Here is a 22,732-nt window from a genome sequence, read left to right on the forward strand (position 1 = left end):
CTGCTTCTTCACAAAGCCAACAGTACTGTGCAACGTAGAGGTGCCAAATAACTTTTGCTCTCAGCTGAAGCAGTTGTAGAAAACCTCTGGAGTGAATCTACATGCTTCATTGGCCTGGTATGCATGAACCCACAGGTTAATAACTGATCCCCCTATTTTAAATAATCTTGCAGTTTCTTTTTAAGCCTGCATGGTGGGGCAGTGGATGGCATTACTTCTATGGTTCTGTGTCTTTTTCTAGCCAGGGCACTGTTACATGGACTCTCTCTGTTTTCTCTGAATTTGCTTCCACAATTTGAAAAACATAGAGGAAGCTTAAGTGGTTCCTTGTCAAGAAACTGGTAATAGGTCCTATCTGTGAGCATATGGTAGGGACTTTAGACTGCCTTTTAATTGTTAGGGACTGATGTAAACAGAATAAATGAATAGCCTTTCTAGAATGGCAAATGGTTAACAAAAGACAGACATATAAGTAAAATAAATGTAACCCTTCTTGCTGCCTCTGGCTTTGTTGTGCAGACTTCATAAGCAGGAAACAGAATGTGTTTTGTGATTGGTCCACAGAGGTAGCAAAAATGGATTGGTGGATATTTCTAGGTTAATATGGGAGCAGTTATACACATGTCTACATGGATTGTCACCTTTAATATGCAATACAGGGATGGGATGCATTACCTGGAAACTTTTTAGAAAGCTACTGTACACTCTATTTTCATTAAACAATTTAAAACCAATAATAAAACAGTACCTTGTACTTGGTCCCAACCATGATATAATGAATCATTATATCCTTATCGGAAGCAAAACAAATATATGTGATACCATATAATTTCATACCTCCCAACTGTCCTGATTTTCGCGGGACAGTCGCTCTTAAACAGCTCAGCCCGCAGTCCAGGAGTCTTACTGAATAGTCCCTCATTTCCCTTTGATCTCCTGCACTGAAGGTTCAAAAAGATACAATGTTTCTCAAACTTAATTAAAAAGTAGCTTTTGGCAGAGAGCCCAGAAATCTTAACAAGCTACACCTGCACTTAGATACAATTGTAACGAATACGCTAAACAGGTCTCTTTGGAGAACGGAGACTTGCATCTTAAAGGGCAATTTTCACACAAAACCAGACCCCAAAACCCCCAGAAATGTGTGTAAACTTTACATAACCTGCCAAATTTTGTAAAATGGGAGTGGTATTTAGTAAAGTGTTTATATTCTGTAACTTTTAATTCAAACTTGATTAATTTTAAAAGTTGAACTGTAGGGTCATCAAGACCCTTTCAAACCAAAAACCAATATGTTTTTTATAAATTAGAGTATTTTGTAATGTTCTGTAGGTAATACTCCTTTATATTCCTTTAATACTACCACAATTTAAGCTTCTGTGTGCTTGAAATGCCAGAGCCTATTTTTGACCTGTGGGTAATGCAATCTACTGAGGAGTTCTTCATAGGTGCAGTACAGCTTGGCAGGAACCCAGAGTATGGTGACAATGCTATAATTTCCCTGTTATTGTGTATGTCCTTTTCAGCAGCTTACTGACTTGTGACAGCTGAAACCGTTTAGTATACCCCCAAAGTCAGTTCTAGTAAACCCTGCAGCTAATTCACGCTGTCACTTCACATACTGCAAATATTCGGATTCATTCTTGTGTACTTAACCTAACCCTTCAGGACTAATAGTATTTTTTCACTGATGGTCAGTGAGGATCATTTGCTATTGGCAACTGCAATACTGGCACCTATGTTTTTTTTGAGCGCTATTCGGATATGTTATAAAACACTTATCACTTATAACGGTTAAGAAAGAGAAGCCTTAATAAAAATAATTATACCTTATAATAATCTGCCTTCAAAATCTGCCAGCTTTCTGATTGCTAGGGTGCATAGCAACCAGATAGCTATCCAAATTCCAAGTTGAAGAGAGGCAGAATGAATAACCACCATGAATTGGAGGGTTTACAATGGCCTAATACCAAGTAATCATATAAATATACATTCTCGGCAACATTACAGCACGATTACAGTTATTTGCGCAAACCCCAAAGATAACACTATTCAGCATACAGTGTTTTGGCCTAAGCTGCTTCTGAGAGTCACTCAGTATGGGCAAAACTTAGGAACTCAAATCTGTAAAACCATATTTTGTCACAGAGTTAGCTGCACTTCTCATTTGACTAGATGTGTATCCATTCCACGTTTTTTTAGGTATTTAATTGGCCATTGAGTAGGGATGCAATGCTGCATGGTTTGTGGCATGGGGAAAGAGGGGTCCAAGGGCAAACTTTGTCCCGGGGCCTGTGAGCCACTGAGCATGGATATTTCTGGACACCTTTCTGGGCAGCTCATAAAGGATTGCTTCATGGCAGGACCAGCAATTAACACTAATGTTGATTTTGGTAAACACACAAAGCTAGCCTATTTATGAAAACAGATCTTCATCTAAAATTTAATTTGTTTTATCACCTCTCAGTGGTTTTTAAATATTTTAAAATTATAAATAATTATACATTTATAATATTAAAATATAAGAGGCACAATGGCATTTTTAATGTTCTGGTAAAACATTCACAGACATGAATTGCCTGGGATCAGATAATAGATATGATGCAAAATATGTTGCCCAATTCTCAGTCACCACAATGATATTGGTACAGTCCAGCTTTTAATGAGAATTTCCAACTTTTTGCTGTGCTCCTGACTCTTAGGTGTTATTTCAGGGGGTCAAAACTTAAAGCTGGTTTTCCCAGCAATTACAGACAGCTGTTCAGAACACTGGTTTACTTCAGTCATCACTAAGATGTGTCCTCTAGGAATAGTGAATGCTCAGCTGCAAGAAAAACAGTTTTGGGGTCAGTGTTCTGACCCCCAAAAGCTGCACTGAAGGTTTTAGAGATCTGCCCCATGTAATAATGTCAAGTCCATGCCTTATGGAAACAGACTTTGTTTCACAGGTGAAAGTTTTCACATTCACTCAAAATTGGAAATGTTAAGAGATGAAATTAAATACTATGGGGCAGATTTATTACAACTCTATCATTTCTCATTTTTTTCTTTTTTAAAGTAAACTCATTTCCACGAATGACATTTATAAAAAAAAAAAAAGGCTGAACTGGAAAAGTCCATGCAGGAAAAAGTTGCAGAAAAGTTGTAAAAGTACAACTTTTTCGAATTGTGGCACCGAAACCTCTACTTTTTTGAATTGCCGCAAAAAAAGCATCATAAATCTGGAACCTCTAAAGTTTTGAAGCAAAAGGAGGATCCTCCAGGGAAGGGGAGGACATCTGCCATTGACTTGCCATGATCTTGGCAAGTCTTAGCTGGCGAATTGTTGGATTCAGATTTTTAGCTGTTTTGTCACGGAAAATGTATGACTTTCATAGCTAAAAATCCGAATGGGAAAAAAAAACAGACGGTTAGTAAATGGCCCTCCTAAGTAATACTTAAGGCTGATGCCACACGTGGCGTTTTTACTCTGCATATTTTCGAATTCTCTCGGCGGCTGAAAAACACACATAGTTACATAGTTACATAGTTACATAGGGTTGAAAAAAGACCAGTGTCCATCAAGTTCAACCCATCCAAGTAAAACCAGCACACCTAACCCACACCTACCAATCTATACACTCACATACATAAACTATAAATACAACCACTAGTACTAACTGTAGATATTAGTATCACAATAGCCTTGGATATTCTGATTGATCAAGAACTCATCCAGGCCCCACGATATCATCATCCATAGAAATAACTTGAAAAGACTCGAAGGAAACCACAGAATGCATAAATACGCTAGAAAACGCCTTACCACGGATTTTTCAAGCGTTTGCCGAAATACGCCATTATTTGCACAGAAACCTATTCCTATGTATACACAAAGGCAGCTGCCAGACCTAGCGGACATACACGGCATTTTTTAATATTTCGCACTATTAGCACCATGGAAACGGGATTTGCTACGTCACCAGTACTAGGCTGAAAACGCCATAGTCAGGGGCTGTGTGGCTTGTGCGGCGTTTTTAGGCTGAGAAAATACACCGCGTAAAAACGCCACATGTGGCATCAGCCTTAGATTTATCAAAATGTGAGATTAGAGCTTGCTGCAGAAAAATTCACCCACTTTCTTTTCATTCTTATGAGATTTTTAGAAGTGTATTTACCAAGGGGTGAAATTGTAAATTGTTCACAATTTTATAAATATGCTTTAAAAAGATCCCATTGGAATGAATAGAAAGCAGGTCTATTAGACTGATTTAATGCAATGCTGTCGCCCTCTGCTGATAATAGTGGCATTGCTCAGCACATTGGCATAGTTCTGAATCAGACTGGGTTTTGTTTTGACAACTTGTGCTAAATATTTTTGAGAACAGTATGTAACAAGGCCAGCTAAATGGAAAATGCTTTCTGGGCTGATTTACCTTTTCATAATACATGTTTAAGTCAGAAAGCTAAACTGTTGTATACTTGTATAACAAAGTTGCATGTAATAAGCAGAATTTCAAATGTTAACAGCATTTTTTCTTATTCTATGTTATAACTAATTCATTTGTTGCCTGTATTATTTAATTCTTTATATTTGGCACAGCAGCAAAGATGTTAATGGATTTTAATGTGCATGATGTATTTTTTTTTTATTGATATAGTGCTACTTAATGTATGCACTTAGCTCTGTACAGCAGAGTGGCCAGCTTTACTATAGAGTCTGTGCTGGCTGTGATAGATTCACGGTCAATTATGTTGCTAGCCAAGGGCTCAGGCTATATAGCCATAACTCCATTGGATATTAATGCTAAGGAATGGCCTTCTGATATATATTCTTGTGGCATTTGCATGTATTCATGTATACTGAGTTATCCAAACATGTAGCTTTTCCAGTCTTCTATGCTTGAAGCAGGGATCTAAGTAGTCCCCAAAGCTTACAGTTACATCCTAAATCCTCTCTGTGGGATCTCATAAAGTTAGTTGTCCATGACCAAACCTGTTTTTTTTTCTTCTTTAAACATCTATCCCATGGAATGTCATGAATATCAGTGGCAGTCTTATGATATAACATTCAGTGTTTAGTTGGGCACTTGCAGTTGGTTACCAAAATGTGTAAGTGGACTAAAAGAGTTTCCATGTACAGGTCTGTTCTCATATTGTTATATTGGGATGCCAAACTTGTCAGCCTTTTGCACCATTTGTTGCAGGCCAGGTCAGTAAAATACTGGACAGGTGGCAACCTGTTTTAATCAGTTTAAAAGCAGGTACTCATGCATTTAATTTCAACAAAAGGAACAACCAACTTCTTAAAATAAATAAGAGAAACATCATGCCTCTTAAATGTTTAATTTCCCCAGAACAGTCCTGAAATTCGTACTGAAAAGGGGAAGGGTTTATTGGGTAAGGTTGGGAAAGATAAAGCATGGCAAATTTGTTTGAAATTTTTAGTCTGGAACATTGGAATATATGAAAACATTTATGTTTTTTGGCCTGAGACAAATTACTCTTTTCCTACATTTTCATGTTTTTTCATTTTCCACTGTACATCAGTATAAAATTGTCTTGTATATAGTTTATTTTTTGTTTTCCAAGTCTTTACTGTTTCTTCACAATAAAAATCATGTACATTCCATGTACAGTGTAATAAAATTAATAGGAGATGGGCAGGTATTTCTGTTGGCAAAGGAAGGACACAAATTGTCATCTAAGGCCATGTATTTTAAGAGCCATATGGTCTGGTCTTTGTTACTAACAATTATTTGTTTTTCCTCTGTAGCTTTGATGTGGAGAATGGCCTTTCCTCAGGCAGAAGCCCTCTTGAGTCCCAGGCCAGCCCCGGGTCGGGACTGGTACTGCAGGGAAACTTTCCACACAGCCAGAGACGGGAATCCTTCCTGTACCGCTCAGACAGTGACTATGACCTATCACCCAAAGCTATGTCTAGAAACTCATCTATTGCCAGTGATCTGTAAGTAAAAATAAGGGTTTCCAATGCTTGCCAGAATTGACTATTAAGAACAACTCAGAGCATCAAATCTTAAATGTGGGGTTTTTTATTATACAATAATTACTAGAGAAAATTTACCAATAATCTAGAGTAATCAAGAGTCTGTACGGCTAGGAATGAGAACATTCCCCAATAGATGTTGCAAATACATAAAGGAAAGCTGAAATAGGGATTAAACACAGAGAAAAGGTGCCCAAACATGGGCATGCAGCAAGTTACATGGGAAAGAGTCAGCACAGTGGTTTCTAAATGTTGTTGATTGTGTACTCTATCTAGTGCAATGTGGACTTTTGGATCTACGTGCTTGTTATTTCACCGTGATTAAAATGTACTGGCAGAATGTTCCAGAAGCATCACAAGGGTTTTGGCCTAGCACTGAAAGGGCTGTAACATTTACAAATACCATACAATACTACAAAATGGAAACTAAGGTGAATTTTCTTCTGGGATACAGCCAGGCATACAGCCAGGGATATATCCAGAGGCTAGCTTTATTGGTAAAACATATTAATAGATGTACAGGTAAAAAACCATTACAGATAAAGGGGTGTTTATGTATGTTGTAGTACAGGTATGGGATCCATTATCCGAAAACCCATTATCCAGAAAGGTCCGAATTACGGAAAGCCTGTCTCCCATAGACTCCATTTTAATCAAATAATTCAGATTCCTTTTTCTCTATAAAAATAAAACAGTACCTTGTATTTGATCCTAACTAAGACATAATTAATCCTTATTGGATGCAAAACAATCCTGGTGGGTTTAATTAATGTTGGATTGATTTTTAGTAGACTTAAGATATAAAGATCCAAATTACAGAAAGACCCCTTATCCGGAAAACCATTGATCCAGAGCATTTTGGACAACGGGTCCTATACCTATACCTACATTCTAAAACAGGACTTGCATGGCCATGGAAAAATGTAGAAGAGATGGCAATGGCTAGTAAGCATTAAATGTATTTAATAAATACAGTGATAAATGAAAAGTCCATCTTATTGCTCTTTACCACACTTAGATCTACTGTCCACTCAGAAGAATTAGTAGCTATAGAATGTACAGATTTATCACAAGCTTAAAGCTGATGCTATTTGAGAGCTCAGTGTTCCCCTATAGACAGTGGAGTGCCCCTGCCAGTGGGTCATCACAATTGTCTGGCTAGTCATTTATGCAGCAGAAGGGGCACTTTTGGAAACTTACTTCTGGCCCTATCCCAAGAAAGTTATGTTTGCTGAGGTCTATTAAGCAGAACAAATACAAGATTTGGTTTGGTTGTCATTCTCATGAGTCATGGATTTAGCTAATCTTTTCCCCATTGCTTCCTAACTTCTTAAAGGAAATGTACAGAAACATGGGTAGACTTTGTCCAGTAACTCATAGCAACTAGATATTTGCATTTATTATTCTGACAGTAACAGAAAGATCCATGTTTATTGCATACAACCGTAGTGGATAGTCTGTTAGGTCAAGGGGTCTTTTTCTAAGCAGTTCTTAATTGCTTCTGTTTAGCAACCATTACTGATGTAAAACAGGGTATACAATGCATGTGGTTGAAAAAGGGGGTTTACATTATGGTGGGATTTACAAATGTGGACTCTGCAGTAAATAAAGGATAGAATGGAAAGATGACTAATGTTATATTTATTGTTCCACTAATAAAAAAAAGGGCAAGGACGCAACCAAGTATATTTTAATTTATGTGTAAGGACAATGCAAGCTAAACTCACTTCCAATTTGTTAGGCACCACCAGTGATTATGACCACTAAAGGTGGCCATACACCTTACAATTATGATCGTTCCCACCCTCCACTGACGTTTAGAGCTGAATTGTCACATGGAGGTAGAAACAATAGGCATTCTACCTCCACCTGACGATTTAATGACGAGACCACCGATATCTGACGCTCTTGCGATATCGGTTATCTCGTTGATCTGCTATACATGCACCGAATATTGTAGAAAACAAGGTTTCCCACAATACCAGCTTAAGCTAAGGGTTTCCTTTGTTTATACAACTGTAGCATGAAGAGACCTAAAAATAATAAAGTGGAAGATTAGTACAGGTATGGGATCTGTTATCTGGAAACATGTTATCCAGAAAGCTCCAAATTACAAGAAGACCATCTCCTATAAACTCTATTATAATAAAATAAATAATAATTTTAAAAATTGTTTTCTTTTTTCTCTGTAATAATAAAACAGCACTTTTACCTGATCACAACTAAGATATTATTAGTCTTTACTGAAGGCAAAACAATCTCATTGGGTTTAAGTTTAAATAAATTTTAGTAGACTTAAGGTATGGTGATCTAAATTACAGAAAAAACCCCAGTTCCCGAGCATTCTGATTAACAGTTCACATACCTATTGTTCTAAAACCATGGCTAAGCTGTGATACATTTAAAATGTGGAAATGATTAAAACTGTCCTCAAATTGGTCCTCCACCCAAAAATGTTTTTGCTTATAAAAGAATTAGAGGCACCTAGTAGATGAGCAGAAAGCACAGATAAACTGATTCTTATGTACCACATATGTAGCCTTAGGATGGAGCAACATAGGAGATGGTTCTGGACAAGTGTCAAACTGAACAGAGCTAATATCATAACAAAAATTAACCACAGCGTAGCACTATTTTTAATTGGAATCTGATTAGCAGAACCTGTGATTTGTCATGTTCAGAAGACCTTTGTGACAACATCATTCATGGTGCAGTTGGTGTTGAATGACAGTTGGGTGGAATTGTAAATGTTGTTCTTCCTATAGAGATCCAGAGAAACACTTTTATGATTTGTCACATATAATCTTATTTTGCATATAATTATGTGCACCAGTTGAGGCCTGGAGATTGCCAACTGTTATATGAATATAATATTTGCCAATATATTAAGTTACTTTGGTGACAAAACCTATTTATTTTACTGTAGAAAATACAAAAATGTTCAGAAAAATATATATGTTTATCTACCATTATATTTACCTGTCCTGCATTATCTTTCAGACATGGAGAAGACATGATAGTAACTCCCTTTGCACAGGTATGTAACTATGATAGATACTTGAACATCTTTTTCACCACAGAATGGTCATAGCCAGGCTTCGTTGTTGATATGGTATTTGTTCTGTACAGATAGGCATTATTATATTAGGCAGATAGTAAATGCTGCACAGAATTCATAGAACATTCGTTAGGCAAATGTAGCACTATCATTTCAGTTGCTGCTTCCATAATGGAGGAACAACATGCAGCCTACTACTATATGGCACAGGTTGGTACATGCCATTTTAACCTGTTTGCTCTTTAAATGGTGGCCTCTACACTTTAAATCATGTGTTTTCAGAAACATTTGCTTCCATGTTATAGGTCTCTAGCCAGTCTTTGTGTGGGTACAAAGATTATATCACCAGTACACAGAAAATGTTGTATTCATATTCATAACTTTATTCTCATAGACCCACTAAATGCTCAGCACAATTTTTTTTAAATTTACATCAACAAATAATAATTGCACCTAAGTGCATTAAGAAATGATACAGAACTTTGCACTTGCTAAATTATGGTTTTAAACAGGACTAAGGGAAGATAGGCATATCACGGTTTCATTGCAGTTTGGCCAGTCAGCTTACAGACTATTTCTTATCAGAGAACAGATTTGTAAGGTATGGGTTAACTGCTTAGTTGCAATTTTAATACTACATCTATATCTTTTAACTATGATACTACAGGTATCGGACCCCTTATCCGGAAACCCGTTATCCAGAAAGCTCCGAATTACGGAAAGCCTGCCTCCCATAGACTCCATTATAAGCAAATAATTCAGAATTTTAAAACTGATTTCTTTTTTCTATGTAGAAATAAAACAGTACCTTGTAATGGATCCCAACTAAGAAATAAATAATCCTTATTGGATGCAAAACAATCCTATTGGGTTTAATTAATGTTTTATTGATTTTTTTAGTAGACTTAAGGTTTTGAGATCCAAATTACGGAAAGACCCCTTATCCAGAATAACCTTGGTCCCGAGCATTCTGGATAATGGATCCTATACCTGTATTAAGAACAGAGACACTTTCCCTTCCAACATGCCTTGGGTAAAGGATATGGTTGCATGGTTATCATACAATTAAAAAACTGGTGCTGAGAAGAATAAGTGTGTTTATACAGTGACAAAATGGGGGTGGGGGGAAGCAAAATGTTTCAAAATGAAAGATAAATATATGTGAATACTAAACTCAGACCCACACAGGGAATGACTGTTTAGACTTGCATACAAATCTCTTGCAAGTGAATTTTAATATGACCATATGTTATGGTTTTACACTGAAAAATGTGTATAAATCCTATTGATTGCAATGCACATTGAGAGAGAGTTGCAGCAATTAGCCAAAGTGCCAGTGTTCATGAGGCCTAAAGCTTTAAGGACTAGAGATGGGAAACCTACATTTGACATGGACAATTTGTTCAGCTTTGGAATATAGCATTGCTTCATGGAAATGGCTGGTTGTCTTTTTTTTAGGATTGCGTAAATCAATATAAAGTGGGACCAAAATAAAAATTCTAGAATGCAGATAAAAAGGCACAAACTGCAATCCATTTTGGGAAACATAAACAAATGTAGAAAAAATTGCCCATATTTGTTCTCTCCTTTAGGTTCTGGCAAGTCTAAGAACTGTGCGGAGCAACTTTGCAATGCTCACCCACTTACAGGATCGAGTATCCAACAAGTAAGTAATCTTGATATTTTATGTCTGGATTCATATATTCTTTATATATATAATTATAATAAAAAAACAAATATCAGCACTATTAAATTGCGATGAATAGTGACGGGAAGTTGGTGGATTTATAGTACACTGTCACCCTTTGTGTTTTAGACTGAATAGCATTTGATTTGTTGTGATAATAGGTCTTTAGTTGGGTATACTATAGACACTTTTTTTGTGTGTTTGTGTGAAACTGAAATACTACCAGCCGTGAGGTTGACTTTATAAAGTAGATTTATTGTGTGAATTTTGTTATTATCTTTGTTACTTATGTTTCTCTTAAGGCCCTGTCCTGTTCATCTTTCATGTTACTAACCAAATCACTTTCTGTGTACAGGCAAAAGGCAGTAACAAATTAAAAAGCTGCAGATCAAGCAAAACTGTATAAAAATATGGCCAGTTAAGATTTGTCAGGAGTGTCACTTTTTTAATCATTTATTAATTCCACAAGGTCAAGTGCTGGTATCCTAAGGGCTGCAAAATTGTGTCCCTCAGGACCCAATCATGGAATACCCATGGGATTTTGCTGTGCTCTGCAGCTTGTGCCGGATTAAAATCTGGAACAAGTTGCAGACTTCACTCCTGTCTGGCACAACTGCTTTATGTCTTTGGTAAGTACGGGGTTCTCCTGCACCCTACATTGACATCCCATAGCTATATGTCTATAGAGTGTCTATGGAGTATACAAAGTGATGTAACTGCTTCTCAATGTAAGCAGTGCTGTATCCATATAAAGGTGCAGATTTGTATGTTTCATTAAGGAAACCCAAAGAGCTTAACCTTGACGTGCAAGCCACAGATTACAAGGTGAATAAAACATAGCAAGTTACTTCAAGTATCTTCAATGTTTGAGATAATGCAGTGTTAGATTTACATCAACATCTAACAAATGAGAGACAAAGAGGGTGAACACCAGCCAATGCATTGTAAAGACTTGATTGTAAAACAGTTTTTAGACTTAGTTCTGTTTAAGGGTGTGAATTAAGTGCAGTAGGATTTGCCTGGTGGTTCTTCCAAAATACCCTATGAAAACCCTTGAACTATAGGCTGCTTTGTGACGTCTCTCTCTAGTTGGTGACAGACATTTCATTTGTGTACTGATTAGTTACAGTTACTAATTTAATACAAAATATCCTTCTTTTGTGACCTAGGAGATCATCTGGCAGCAATCAGCCATCAGCCTGTAAACCAAACCTGTCTGGTAAGAATTGAATTAAAGAACTTTGTATTATTTACACCAAGGGGCATATTTATTAAAGTGTGACATAAGAGCTCACTACAGAAAAACACACCCTTTTTTCTATTCATTCCTAGGGAATTTTTAGAGGCATATTTTTTAAAATGGTGAATTCTAACTTTCACCTATTGATAAATACACTTCTAAAAATCCCATAGGAATGAATAGAATGTGGGTGAGTTTTTATGTATTAAGTTCTAAACTCACATTTTGATAAATCTGTCCCCAACAATAAACAGCATATAAACAACCCAAATACCTTTAATATGTTTGATTGATTTTACAATATCACATCTCACCCTTCTTGCTTTGAAAAATGGCCTGACATAGATGTTCAGCTTAGTCCCTCCTGACAAAAGCAGCAGTCAGTGTATTGGCACAAAGAATAACATGCTTTGCTATGTACACTGCACAAATTGTTGCAGCCCCCTTTCAAAAAAAAAAATCATTTTGTAAATATCTGAGAACTTGTTTGCAGCAGTCACCCTACTATAGTTCCTGGGATATTCAAGACAGTAAATACATACTTGGCACCAAATTTCACCCTAATTGGCAGGTTTGGCCCCCAATCATTGTCTGACTGAGATGTCAGGGGCCCACCAGAAAACCCCGGTCCATGGGCCCACTCTCAGAACTTTAATTCCTCCTCCACTCCTCCCTCAAACTCTTTATTATCCTAGTCTCTTTTTTCTATATGCTATACTCTATTTTTCTATCCATCAAACTTCATTGTTCCCATACAAAAATAGGGAACGACTAGGAAATAGGCTAAATAGTTAGAAGCAAGAGGGCCCACTGACACCTGGGCCCACTGGGAGGTGTCAGTATGAACTGGCGCATGCACGCGCAAATGGCGGCAGGGTGACCGGGGCCACAGCAGGGGGAAAGGGTCCAGTGGCAGGTGAAAGAAGAGGTACATGCCTGACGCCCCCCCCCCCCCCCACTGTTGTGCCCTAGGCAGGTGCTTCTGCCTACCCCTAGTTCTGGCCCTGATCCTGGTAGGCCAGTCCGACACTGCCCCAAAGACACTTCTTTTGGCCCTTTTAGAGGGACCAGCCACACAGTTTTGTAAGCACTAGTCTGTGAAGCTAGCAGCTCTTATAGCTGAGACTAATTTACAAATGTTTCATCATTTTAACTGCAGAGCTAATATATACCCTATATGTAGTTAAACAAACTGTTTTATATATGAGAAACATACATTTCTGTGTCTTCCTTTACTTTGTGTACACTTTAACCTTTGTGTCTTTCATACACATAGAATTTCACTTTCCCACAAACCTAGTTGTTTTTTGTATACATCCTAAAGAATGATAATTTGCAAAAGAGAATATTTAAAGCATGACAATTATGTAGCTAGCTTATGTTTAAGTGTAACAATCAGTCCTATTTATAAATAGATTTTTGGGTATTAGTGCGTATAAAGCTCTCTGCTTCCTTTAGAAAGATGAGAATGACCCCACTGCACACAGACAAATGGATAGGAAACTATTGACGTCAGACATTCCTTTCATAAGACCACAGAGCTTGTGTCTGGGGACTGCTCCCTCCCTGGAGGCCCCACAATTTTTTTACTTCCTGAAGCTCACCCTATAAACAACATATCATATTTTTTTAACACATATTTTCACCGCAGTGCACTGGCTTAGGTTAATGTGATGGAAACCTGTCACGAAACAGATGACACAGTTTTAGGGGGAAAAAGGAAAGATAGTATTTATTAAGCGCACATCCAAATGCTTAAAAGTAATGTCTCACTGGAGTATTCACACCAGTGTCCATAATTTAAAGTGACAGGCATTTTCTCATCCTGACCAACTACACACAAGTATTTTCATTTTTCTATAACAAATAAGCAGTTAGAAGGGTCTGTCCTCTTATACAGCATTCATTTCAAGACTATTTGGGGTCCTATTTGTGGTCCATCACTTATTATAAGCCCCCCTTTACTACACAATGATATATAAGTAATCCATGTAGTCACAGAACAGCAAATAATCATTCTTCAAGAATGCAAAGAAGTTGTTATAATAATCCTTCTCAGGAATATAATTAAGGGTGGGCATGCTCAGAATTGACCTGTGCCTAGGGTGGCAGCTTTAGGGCATGGCACTTGGGTGCCTATATAAGAAAAACCTTTTTTCTAGGGCAGCACTGTCCCAAAATACAGCTCTGGGCATGGTACACTGTACCCATTTAGAACAGGTCACAAAAAGTATAATTATAAACAGGAAACTAAACATTTGCATGGAACTATACAAATAAACATTGCACCTTTTTTATAACAATCCCTTTTTTGTCCACAATGAATACTGCTATTCATCCCATTAATGGAGTAAATAATATAGAAAGGAACAAATGCCTTGTTCTTAAACAAATGCATTGTGTGCAGTTATTACGAGGTCTTCAAAGCGCTTTCTGTTCACAGCATCATTCTAAGCAGCTTACAAAGCGTTAAAGTGGAGGGAAGCGAGAGTTTGCAGGTTTGTTGCTATGGTGATTTTGGGCCTGGTCTCCCTCCATCCATCCTTTCCTCCCCACCTTACTATCTTATTATCTTTTCCTGTGGAGGATGCTATTGCCAAAACCTGGGATGGATATTTGGCACCATGCTCGCACACAACATAGCACATTTGTTTAAATTCAGAAGGACCTTGCTTGCCAGGCCAGGATTTCTAAGAGATATCTGTATTCACAAGTATAGATAGTGCAGACTCATGTATATAATTATATATACATACCATCATCATTGTGTGAATAGACATTTTCTACTTTTTCGGAAACGGCTGCAGCCCTTTTCACATGGACAAAATGCAGAGGGCATTAAGGCACATCAGCCGTCTTTAGTTATTAACCCTTTTTTAAATTTTGTCACTATGGAAACACTACAATGGCTGCTCCCTCTATCAAATATTTACTTTCAATGTGCTACCTTCGTTCGCTGACATGGACTCCTGCTGCTTTAGAATCCTTTTTATTTTTATTGAATGCTTCCATCTTCCTGATTTATTTGACTTTTTTGTAATCCAAAGATGCAAAAGGTACTTCGTAATAATGCAGAAGTAATGCTGTTTTGGCCACTGACTATTCAGAATGTAGCATTTGCTTGCGCTGCTAACTGATGACTGATTCTGTTTCACAAATGTGTTCCAGCTTTGATTGTATTCTTTTCATGCATCAAAATAATACTGTTTTCATTTTCATTAATGCCCAAATCTTGTCTCATAATTGAACAGGATTTTGTTGTTACTGAGGCAAAAGATCATACCATCCTTTCAGAAAGGATTTTAAATAAGGAATGTAATTGTATAATGGTTAGGCTTTTTTCTGCTCCACAGAACTATCCATCTTCACAATAGAAGGGTATTCATTGCCAGCTAGTATTCCAAACTCCTTTAGGACAACAACCCCAAGGTGCAGAAATCCCTATATATGTAAATTTTCTTCAAACATATTAAAAACTATGTATATTTTCACAGTTTTTTGTGTTAGTGAAGCAGAATGCACTTTTCTATACACACTAATACTGTATAGTTTCTTGTACTGAATCAGGGTGTCAGTGTTAAACTAAGTTATTGGTATTACCAACTATTAAAAATGGACTCTTTTTTATAATTAGGTACAAATAGTAATAGTAGAGAATAAGCAAGGAGGTTGTGTCAGTCTAAATGATTCTTCCTCTTTCTTACATAGAGGATGCAGTTCAAAAATTGGCCATCGAGACTCTGGAAGAGTTGGACTGGTGTCTGGATCAACTGGAGACTCTGCAGACCAGGCACTCAGTCTCTGAGATGGCCTCAAATAAGGTGAGGATGTTGTTAAGAGTAGGGATTTAACTATACAATGCTTGCAAACTTCCTTTCCTATCACTGAATAGTGAAAAGAGTATTCATCAAATAGAGACTCTTTCAAAGGTGTAGTTGACCTTAACTTTTGGTATGTTGTAGCATATTTAATTCTTAGCAACCATTCAACGGGTCTTTAATTTGCCTTGATCCACTATATATATATATATATATATATATCAGTCCTGATGGTGTCTGCACTCCAAGGCTTTAGTATTCTGTGGGGTGCACAGCCAAAATCTGAGTATTTAGCATGAAATAATCCATGGCCGGCACACCCTTAAAATTCAAAAAAAAATTTTTATTGAAAACTCATTGTTTAAAAACCAACGTTCCGGTCCTCATTAGGACCTTTATCGAGGACCGAAACGTTGGTTTTTAAACAATGAGTTTTCAATAAAAATTTTTTTTTGAATTTTAAGGGTGTGCCGGCCATGGATTATTTCATGCTATATATATATATATATATATAAATATATAACCCTATCTGTATTTATATAGTGCCAACACATTTACGCATTGTGTACATCATTTGCAGAACTCCATTGGAAAACCAAGGTGTACCCAAGGCCTTTCTTTGTGAGCTAAAGTCAAGATTGCAGTTTAGTTTCTCACATTCCCTGGCATTTCAGTTTTGTTCTCTCAAATCCTGACCAAAACAATTGCACTAAATCAGGCATGTTCAATCCAAGTCCCTCCAGCTATTGGTGAATTGCAACAAACTTGTGTCATTCATCCTGCTGATTGTCAGGGGATCATGTGGAACTGTTTGGGGCAAGAAAAGGGATGTATGTTTGCTGTACTCAAATGGTTTTGATGCAACTGATCGCAAGTTCTTTTTATTTCTTGTTTCCAGTTCAAAAGGATGCTGAATAGAGAGCTGACACACTTATCAGAAACCAGCCGCTCAGGAAACCAAGTGTCGGAATATATATCCAGTACTTTTCTAGGTAAGTTGCCTAGGTTTCACTACAATATGCTCTGAATGTGTGTGCATTATAATACATGAGTATCAACATACCATGCTTGCAATTTCAAATCTTAAATAACTGAGGCTTCTGTGACCACTATTTGGAGTTACAAACTACAAAGTAGTATAATCACTCACACATCGCTTCTTGAATTGAGACACTCTGATGTTTTTTAAAATATATTCAAGTTGTTGCTATTATTACAGACAAGTCTGAAAAAATATTAATCTGCCCAGAACTGGAATCCTCTAGGCCATTTTTTGTAAATAAATGAAGTGGAAGCTATTTGCAGCAGAATGGTGTCTTGATTAATATTTTTTAGGCCAGGGATGGCATTAGTTCTGTACATCCTCTCAGAGGAGACTCATTGGACAGAGAATGTCCCCATAATAACTGCCAACGTAATATTAAACTGTGTAATAACAACTGGGACATGCTTACATAAAATTGTGCAACTTGTCCAACTTTGTATTTTACATGCTGCATTTATAAGAGATATTTTACAAGGGGTATTTGAAAAGTTGCCCTGATGGAAAGTGCTTTCCTAAAAAAAAAAAAAAAAAAAAGGAATTTTGGAGTGAATGGTGATTCCATCTTTTGCTATATTTAGTAATAAAAATGTTTATCCACAGATAATGCCCTACTGATCTTAGTGGAGTGTTTTTTTTTTAAATAAATATGACGCAATCCCCCCAGAATTCTTACATTATGTAAGATAAATGCCATTCTATTGTAGCAGAGCAGACCTAGCTGAAAAAGAATAGAATCTTTGGACAAACATCTCAGATGTCTCCATATTGTTTCCCTCTATCCATTAGACAAGCAACATGAAGTGGAAATTCCCACCCCAGTCTCAAAAGAGAAGGATAAGAAGAAGCGTCCCATGTCCCAAATTAGTGGTGTCAAGAAGCTGACACACAGTTCTAGTTTCAGCAACTGCAGTATCCCACGCTTTGGAGTAAAGACTGAACAGGAAGTACCCCTTGCAAAGGTGATTAGCAGTGAGCATCATAAATTATTGGAAAAAAATATATCATCAGGATGACACAAATATTACAAATATGCCCAAGATGGTTATATCTTCAAAGGACATTTTGGTTTCTCTGTATAGTTAAATACCATTTTTCTACTGGCAGATACAAATGTACATTTTTGGAAATAGCAGACATCATTCATATATACAGATGGAGCACATTTTAATAGTATATTCTGTTATATGTTGTGCTGTGTGAGATATACAGTATAATTATAATAACTTAAAGTTTGCTTCATCAGTTTATATACCTTTATAAAATATTCAGCTTAAGGGTCAGGTAAAGGCTGAATTATTGGGGTGAGGCAAATTGTTAGGGACCATTCAGTGATTGTAATAGCTGGTCCGGTACTTCTCTCCCTCCCTCTGCCCTCTCTTGGATCCTGCACTAACATGGTCAGCACTGGATCCAAAGGCTTTTTTGCAGAAGCATGCCAAGTGGCAGATGTTAGTGGTGGTTAGCATGCTCTTTTCTGCAAGCTGTCTGTGGGCTTTGCATGGCACGCAGGAGCGGTATGTCTGCTAATTGTTAATCTATGGCTGCAAAACTAACTGGCATTTTAATACATTTAATTGCCTGCCTATTGCTTGCCCGTATGGTCTGAAAATGCCTGTAAATCTTGGCATGAAATATGACCAGAGAGGAAGTAATTTCAAGTCCCATATACATGTTACCATTTTGTGCAGTCATGTTTCAGAATATTTTATAGCAGAACTAGTGGAATCATATATATAAAAAATGAAAACAGGAAGGGCACTTTGTCCCCCCAGGAAAATGTAGGAGAAGACATATTCCTGCAATTATGGTGGACTGTGCATCGTGTTTTACAAGATCTCTATTCAAAAGATATTTTGGGGTGCTTTATTGCCCATGAGAAAGGATCATTTCCGTTGGTGACAAAGCTCCTGTCATTGCCCTAAAAACAATAAACATAGAACCATAAGGGCTGTGGCAGACGGGGAGACTATTCGCAGGCGACTAATCTCACCGAAATACCATACCCGGTGGGATGGCATACGCGGATTTCCGGGGAAATCGCGGCGCCGGGTATGGTGGGATGATATTTCAGGGAGATTAGTCGCCCGCGACAATGGAGATTTGTTGTGGGCGACTAGTCTCCCCATGTGCCACAGCCCTAAAACTGGATGTCAAAAAGCATTATTTGGTCCGTCTACTTCGCCTCATGAAATGCTTACATTTATTTTTGGTTTAAAAACACTGTGTGATATAAAAAGTTACAGTAAAAACTTTTTTAATTTATTTTACTAAAGGATATGACAATATCTGAAAATATGAATGAAAATGAGTAGTTAGTTATTAAGAACTTTTCTGTAATTTATTATGAGTTGTAGATACTGATATAATTTTAGAATTAGACACTAATTGTATTCTGTGTTATATTACAGGAAGTAGAAAATATCAATAAGTGGGGACTGGATATTTTCAAGGTAGCAGAATATTCTGGAAACAGGCCTCTGACAGTTATCATGTATTCAATATTCCAGGTATGAAGAATTACAATTATTTACTTTTGGTATATTTTTACTGCTGGTTTTTACTTCATTATCAAAATCAGGCGGAACAGGGGCAGCAACATTAAAACACAAACAATTTTTCTTCAGCTAACATAGTTATATTCACAGGTTGCTTGTTATAGGTAGCATAGGAGCATCTTATTCAGGCTTGGGGAAGCATTTTTTAAATGCACTATTTACTTTCTTTATATATGGCTGAATTCTACAAGGAGAAGACACAAGATAAATAAATATTCTATATATTTATATGTATGCCCATGTAAGCATATTGTACCAAAATTTTTCCGATATAAATTCGCTTAGAAAATTCTCTAGCGAATTTTCCCCATGCAGTTTCTCAAATGTGTCAGTTTGCCTTTATAAAATCTTAGTGGTGCAACAATAGAGACAGAAAACCAATCTAAGTGGCTGAAGGGTTTGATCACCTTTTCATTGCAACAGTGATAAGCAGTTGTTAGCTTTTAGCTCTCTAAAATGCTCATACATTGCAGAACAACTGAGCAACTCCTTTATCCTTGCTTTTAGCCTAATTGTTGCCTTAAAAAATTATAGGTTGAAAATGCTTGTCATTTACTATATTTATCTAGGGTTTTCCAGTTTCAACAGAATGTTATTGTGGTCTCTTAAATGTCATATAAGAGGTGCCTTTAAATTAACACTATGCAGGAAATGTAAGGAAAGCAGTATACTGGGACATCATAATCATACAAGGTTTATGAGAATGCCCCCAAAAGTCCCACCTGGCTTACTTTTAAGGAGAATATTTATAAAATTTGAAAGAGATGCTACTTTACTGCTATCCTGCTACATCCTGTTAATCAGTTAGTCCTCTATCCCCACACTACAAAAGAATACCACTCATTATTCCTAATAGTTTGGGCCTCCATAACATTGAAGGGATTCTGGTCTATAATAGCCAAGTGGCTGTAAAAGGCAGACTTCTTTGATGTTAGGGCACACCAACCCATATTTGTGTTGAAAGACAAGACTCTAAAATAAGGCCTGCAAACTCAGCTTTAACAGTAGCCAGATGTTCATTCACCAGTAACTAGAAACACACCCTCATAAGAATTAGCTGAATGGAATGTGTATCAGTTTCTGTAGTTACATGGAGATACATGCCCCCAAGAGGGAGCTACATACCCATTCCCATACACTTAGCCCTCTGGAGTGCATGTTTATATATTTATTTATAAGGTAGCCTGTCAAAAATATTGTTCTATGTGAAATGTTATTCTCTGCTTTTTTTTCTTATGATCTTTTTCTGTTATCAACAAATCTTTTAGGGATCTAAAGTGATCAAAATTTATTACAAAAATATAATGTAATATAAAATATTACAAAATAAATAAAATACATTTTTAGGGATTGCAATAGAATGTCTAAACTTTGTATGATGATGTTACATCTGCTTTAATGTCCAAGAGACTTGTCATAGGTCCTATATCTTTTCCTCAGCTAAACTAGATGTTTACCATCATTGTATGGTGTTTGGACTCTTTGTATTGAGATTTTTTTTGTTTTATGCAAACACTGACTTCTCACTGTTCAGCTTGCTGTAATAATGATAATAAAATACATTTCAAGGCCAGCATTTGGTGTCTAGATCCTAGTAAATACTTGTGTCTTTTCTTACCAGGAAAGAGATCTCCTAAAAACTTTCCACATTCCTGTGGACACATTTATTACATACATGATGACTCTGGAGGATCACTACCACTCTGATGTGGCTTATCATAACAACATTCATGCCGCAGATGTAGCACAATCTACCCATGTCCTGCTCTCCACCCCTGCTCTTGAGGTAAGTGCAGCTTTACATACACGCACCTAGCAAACAGGAACTCAGGAACATTTTTTCATACTGGCAGACTACAGGCTTCATATGCGAAGCTGAATGCAAAGTGCAAAAAAAGGCCATAATCAGCCATTTTTGCACTTTGCTTGCTGGATTTGGCCTTCTGAAAATGGCCATGGGCCTCTGTTCTCCATTTTATTCTGATACAGAAGGTAGGAAGCTGCTTTCTGCACTGAGCACAATGGGGGGTACAGGTGCTTCTAGAATGAGCACTTAGGAGCGCACAATCTTGGGTCCCTAGGTGCTCTTGTGCCCACCAGGGTTGTACTTGACCCCTTACATTTATCATACTAATGCAAGCCCATCCAAAACCTCAAATTACTAAAAACTAAATAAAACAGTGAGTTCAAATGTCTTATTAGGGCTCTGGCACACGGGGAGATTAGTCGCCCGCGACAAAACTCCCTGTTCGCGGGCGACTAATCTCCCCGAGTTGCCTTCACCTGCCATCCCACCGGCGACAATGTAAGTCGCCGGTGGGATGGCACACGAAAGCCTCGCTAGTCTTTTTCGGCGATTTCCCGAAATCGCGCCTCCACGTGTGCCATCCCACCGGCGACTTACATTGTCGCTGGTGGGATGGCAGGTGAAGGCAACTTGGGGAGATTAGTCGCCCGCGAACATGGAGATTTGTCTTGGAGTCTCATTCTATTTACATACAGTATTGTTCAAATAACTTAAATCATACATTTGAAGCATAAACCCCCATATGTAGTAAAAGGCACTAAGTTTGACCAGTAGAAGTACAGCGGCCAATAAGATATTTGCTATTAAACAGATAACCAGTAAATGCTTTCTGATAACTGGTTGCTATGGGTTATTGTTCCTGGGCAAACTTAGCCCCTTTTATTACAAAACCCCCAAAAAGTGTTGATAATTGCATCAAAAATGTAATGTAATGTTCTACACTGCAGGCAACACATTTTTAACAAGAGAAATTATATACGGTATGTATACATACACACATACACACACCGATATTATCGTACGATACCAATGGTCACACGAAAGATTGTTATTGCTACGTGTATGGCCACCTTTAGATCCAATATATCCAATGCTATGGCCGTATAGTATTCTGCCCAGGGTCCTAATTATGTGCATATATTTGTTTATATATATATATATATATATATATATATATATGTATATATATACAGACAGCAAGCCGCACACACAGGGACTTTTGCAAAAAATCACACATTTATTTAAGAAAAAAGGTCCAATGTTTCGAGCACCAACTGTGCTCTTCCTCAGGGACAAACTGGTTTGTATTAATAGTTTTTCCTGCCAGCACCCTGGGCGTTTGAACTTTTTTAGGGTGTGCTCTATTTGTTTCTGTACATATATATACAGTGGTGTGAAAAACTATTTGCCCCCTTTCTGATTTCTTATTCTTTTGCATGTTTGTCACACTTAAATGTTTCTGCTCATCAAAAACCGTTAACTATTAGTCAAAGATAACATAATTGAACACAAAATGCAGTTTTTAAATGAAGGTTT

General features: G+C 37.2%; 1 protein-coding gene across 4 annotated transcripts in view; it reads left to right on the forward strand.

Moving 5' to 3' along the window:
• Positions 1 to 22,732, forward strand: part of pde4c (phosphodiesterase 4C) — a 287,821-nt gene that overhangs the window by 253,614 nt on the left and 11,475 nt on the right. For all 4 annotated transcript variants that reach the window (XM_004910983.2, XM_002934798.5, XM_004910985.3 and 1 more), the window contains 9 exons: positions 5,756 to 5,947; positions 8,987 to 9,023; positions 10,637 to 10,710; positions 11,901 to 11,950; positions 15,680 to 15,792; positions 16,688 to 16,781; positions 17,621 to 17,793; positions 19,243 to 19,341; positions 21,011 to 21,175. In XM_004910983.2, the coding sequence (XP_004911040.1) occupies positions 5,756 to 5,947; positions 8,987 to 9,023; positions 10,637 to 10,710; positions 11,901 to 11,950; positions 15,680 to 15,792; positions 16,688 to 16,781; positions 17,621 to 17,793; positions 19,243 to 19,341; positions 21,011 to 21,175 (997 nt within the window). The remainder of the gene's footprint in view (positions 1 to 5,755; positions 5,948 to 8,986; positions 9,024 to 10,636; positions 10,711 to 11,900; positions 11,951 to 15,679; positions 15,793 to 16,687; positions 16,782 to 17,620; positions 17,794 to 19,242; positions 19,342 to 21,010; positions 21,176 to 22,732) is intronic.

The sequence above is a fragment of the Xenopus tropicalis genome, chromosome 1 (genome assembly GCF_000004195.4).
Source record: "Xenopus tropicalis strain Nigerian chromosome 1, UCB_Xtro_10.0, whole genome shotgun sequence".
Taxonomy (NCBI): domain Eukaryota; kingdom Metazoa; phylum Chordata; class Amphibia; order Anura; family Pipidae; genus Xenopus; species Xenopus tropicalis.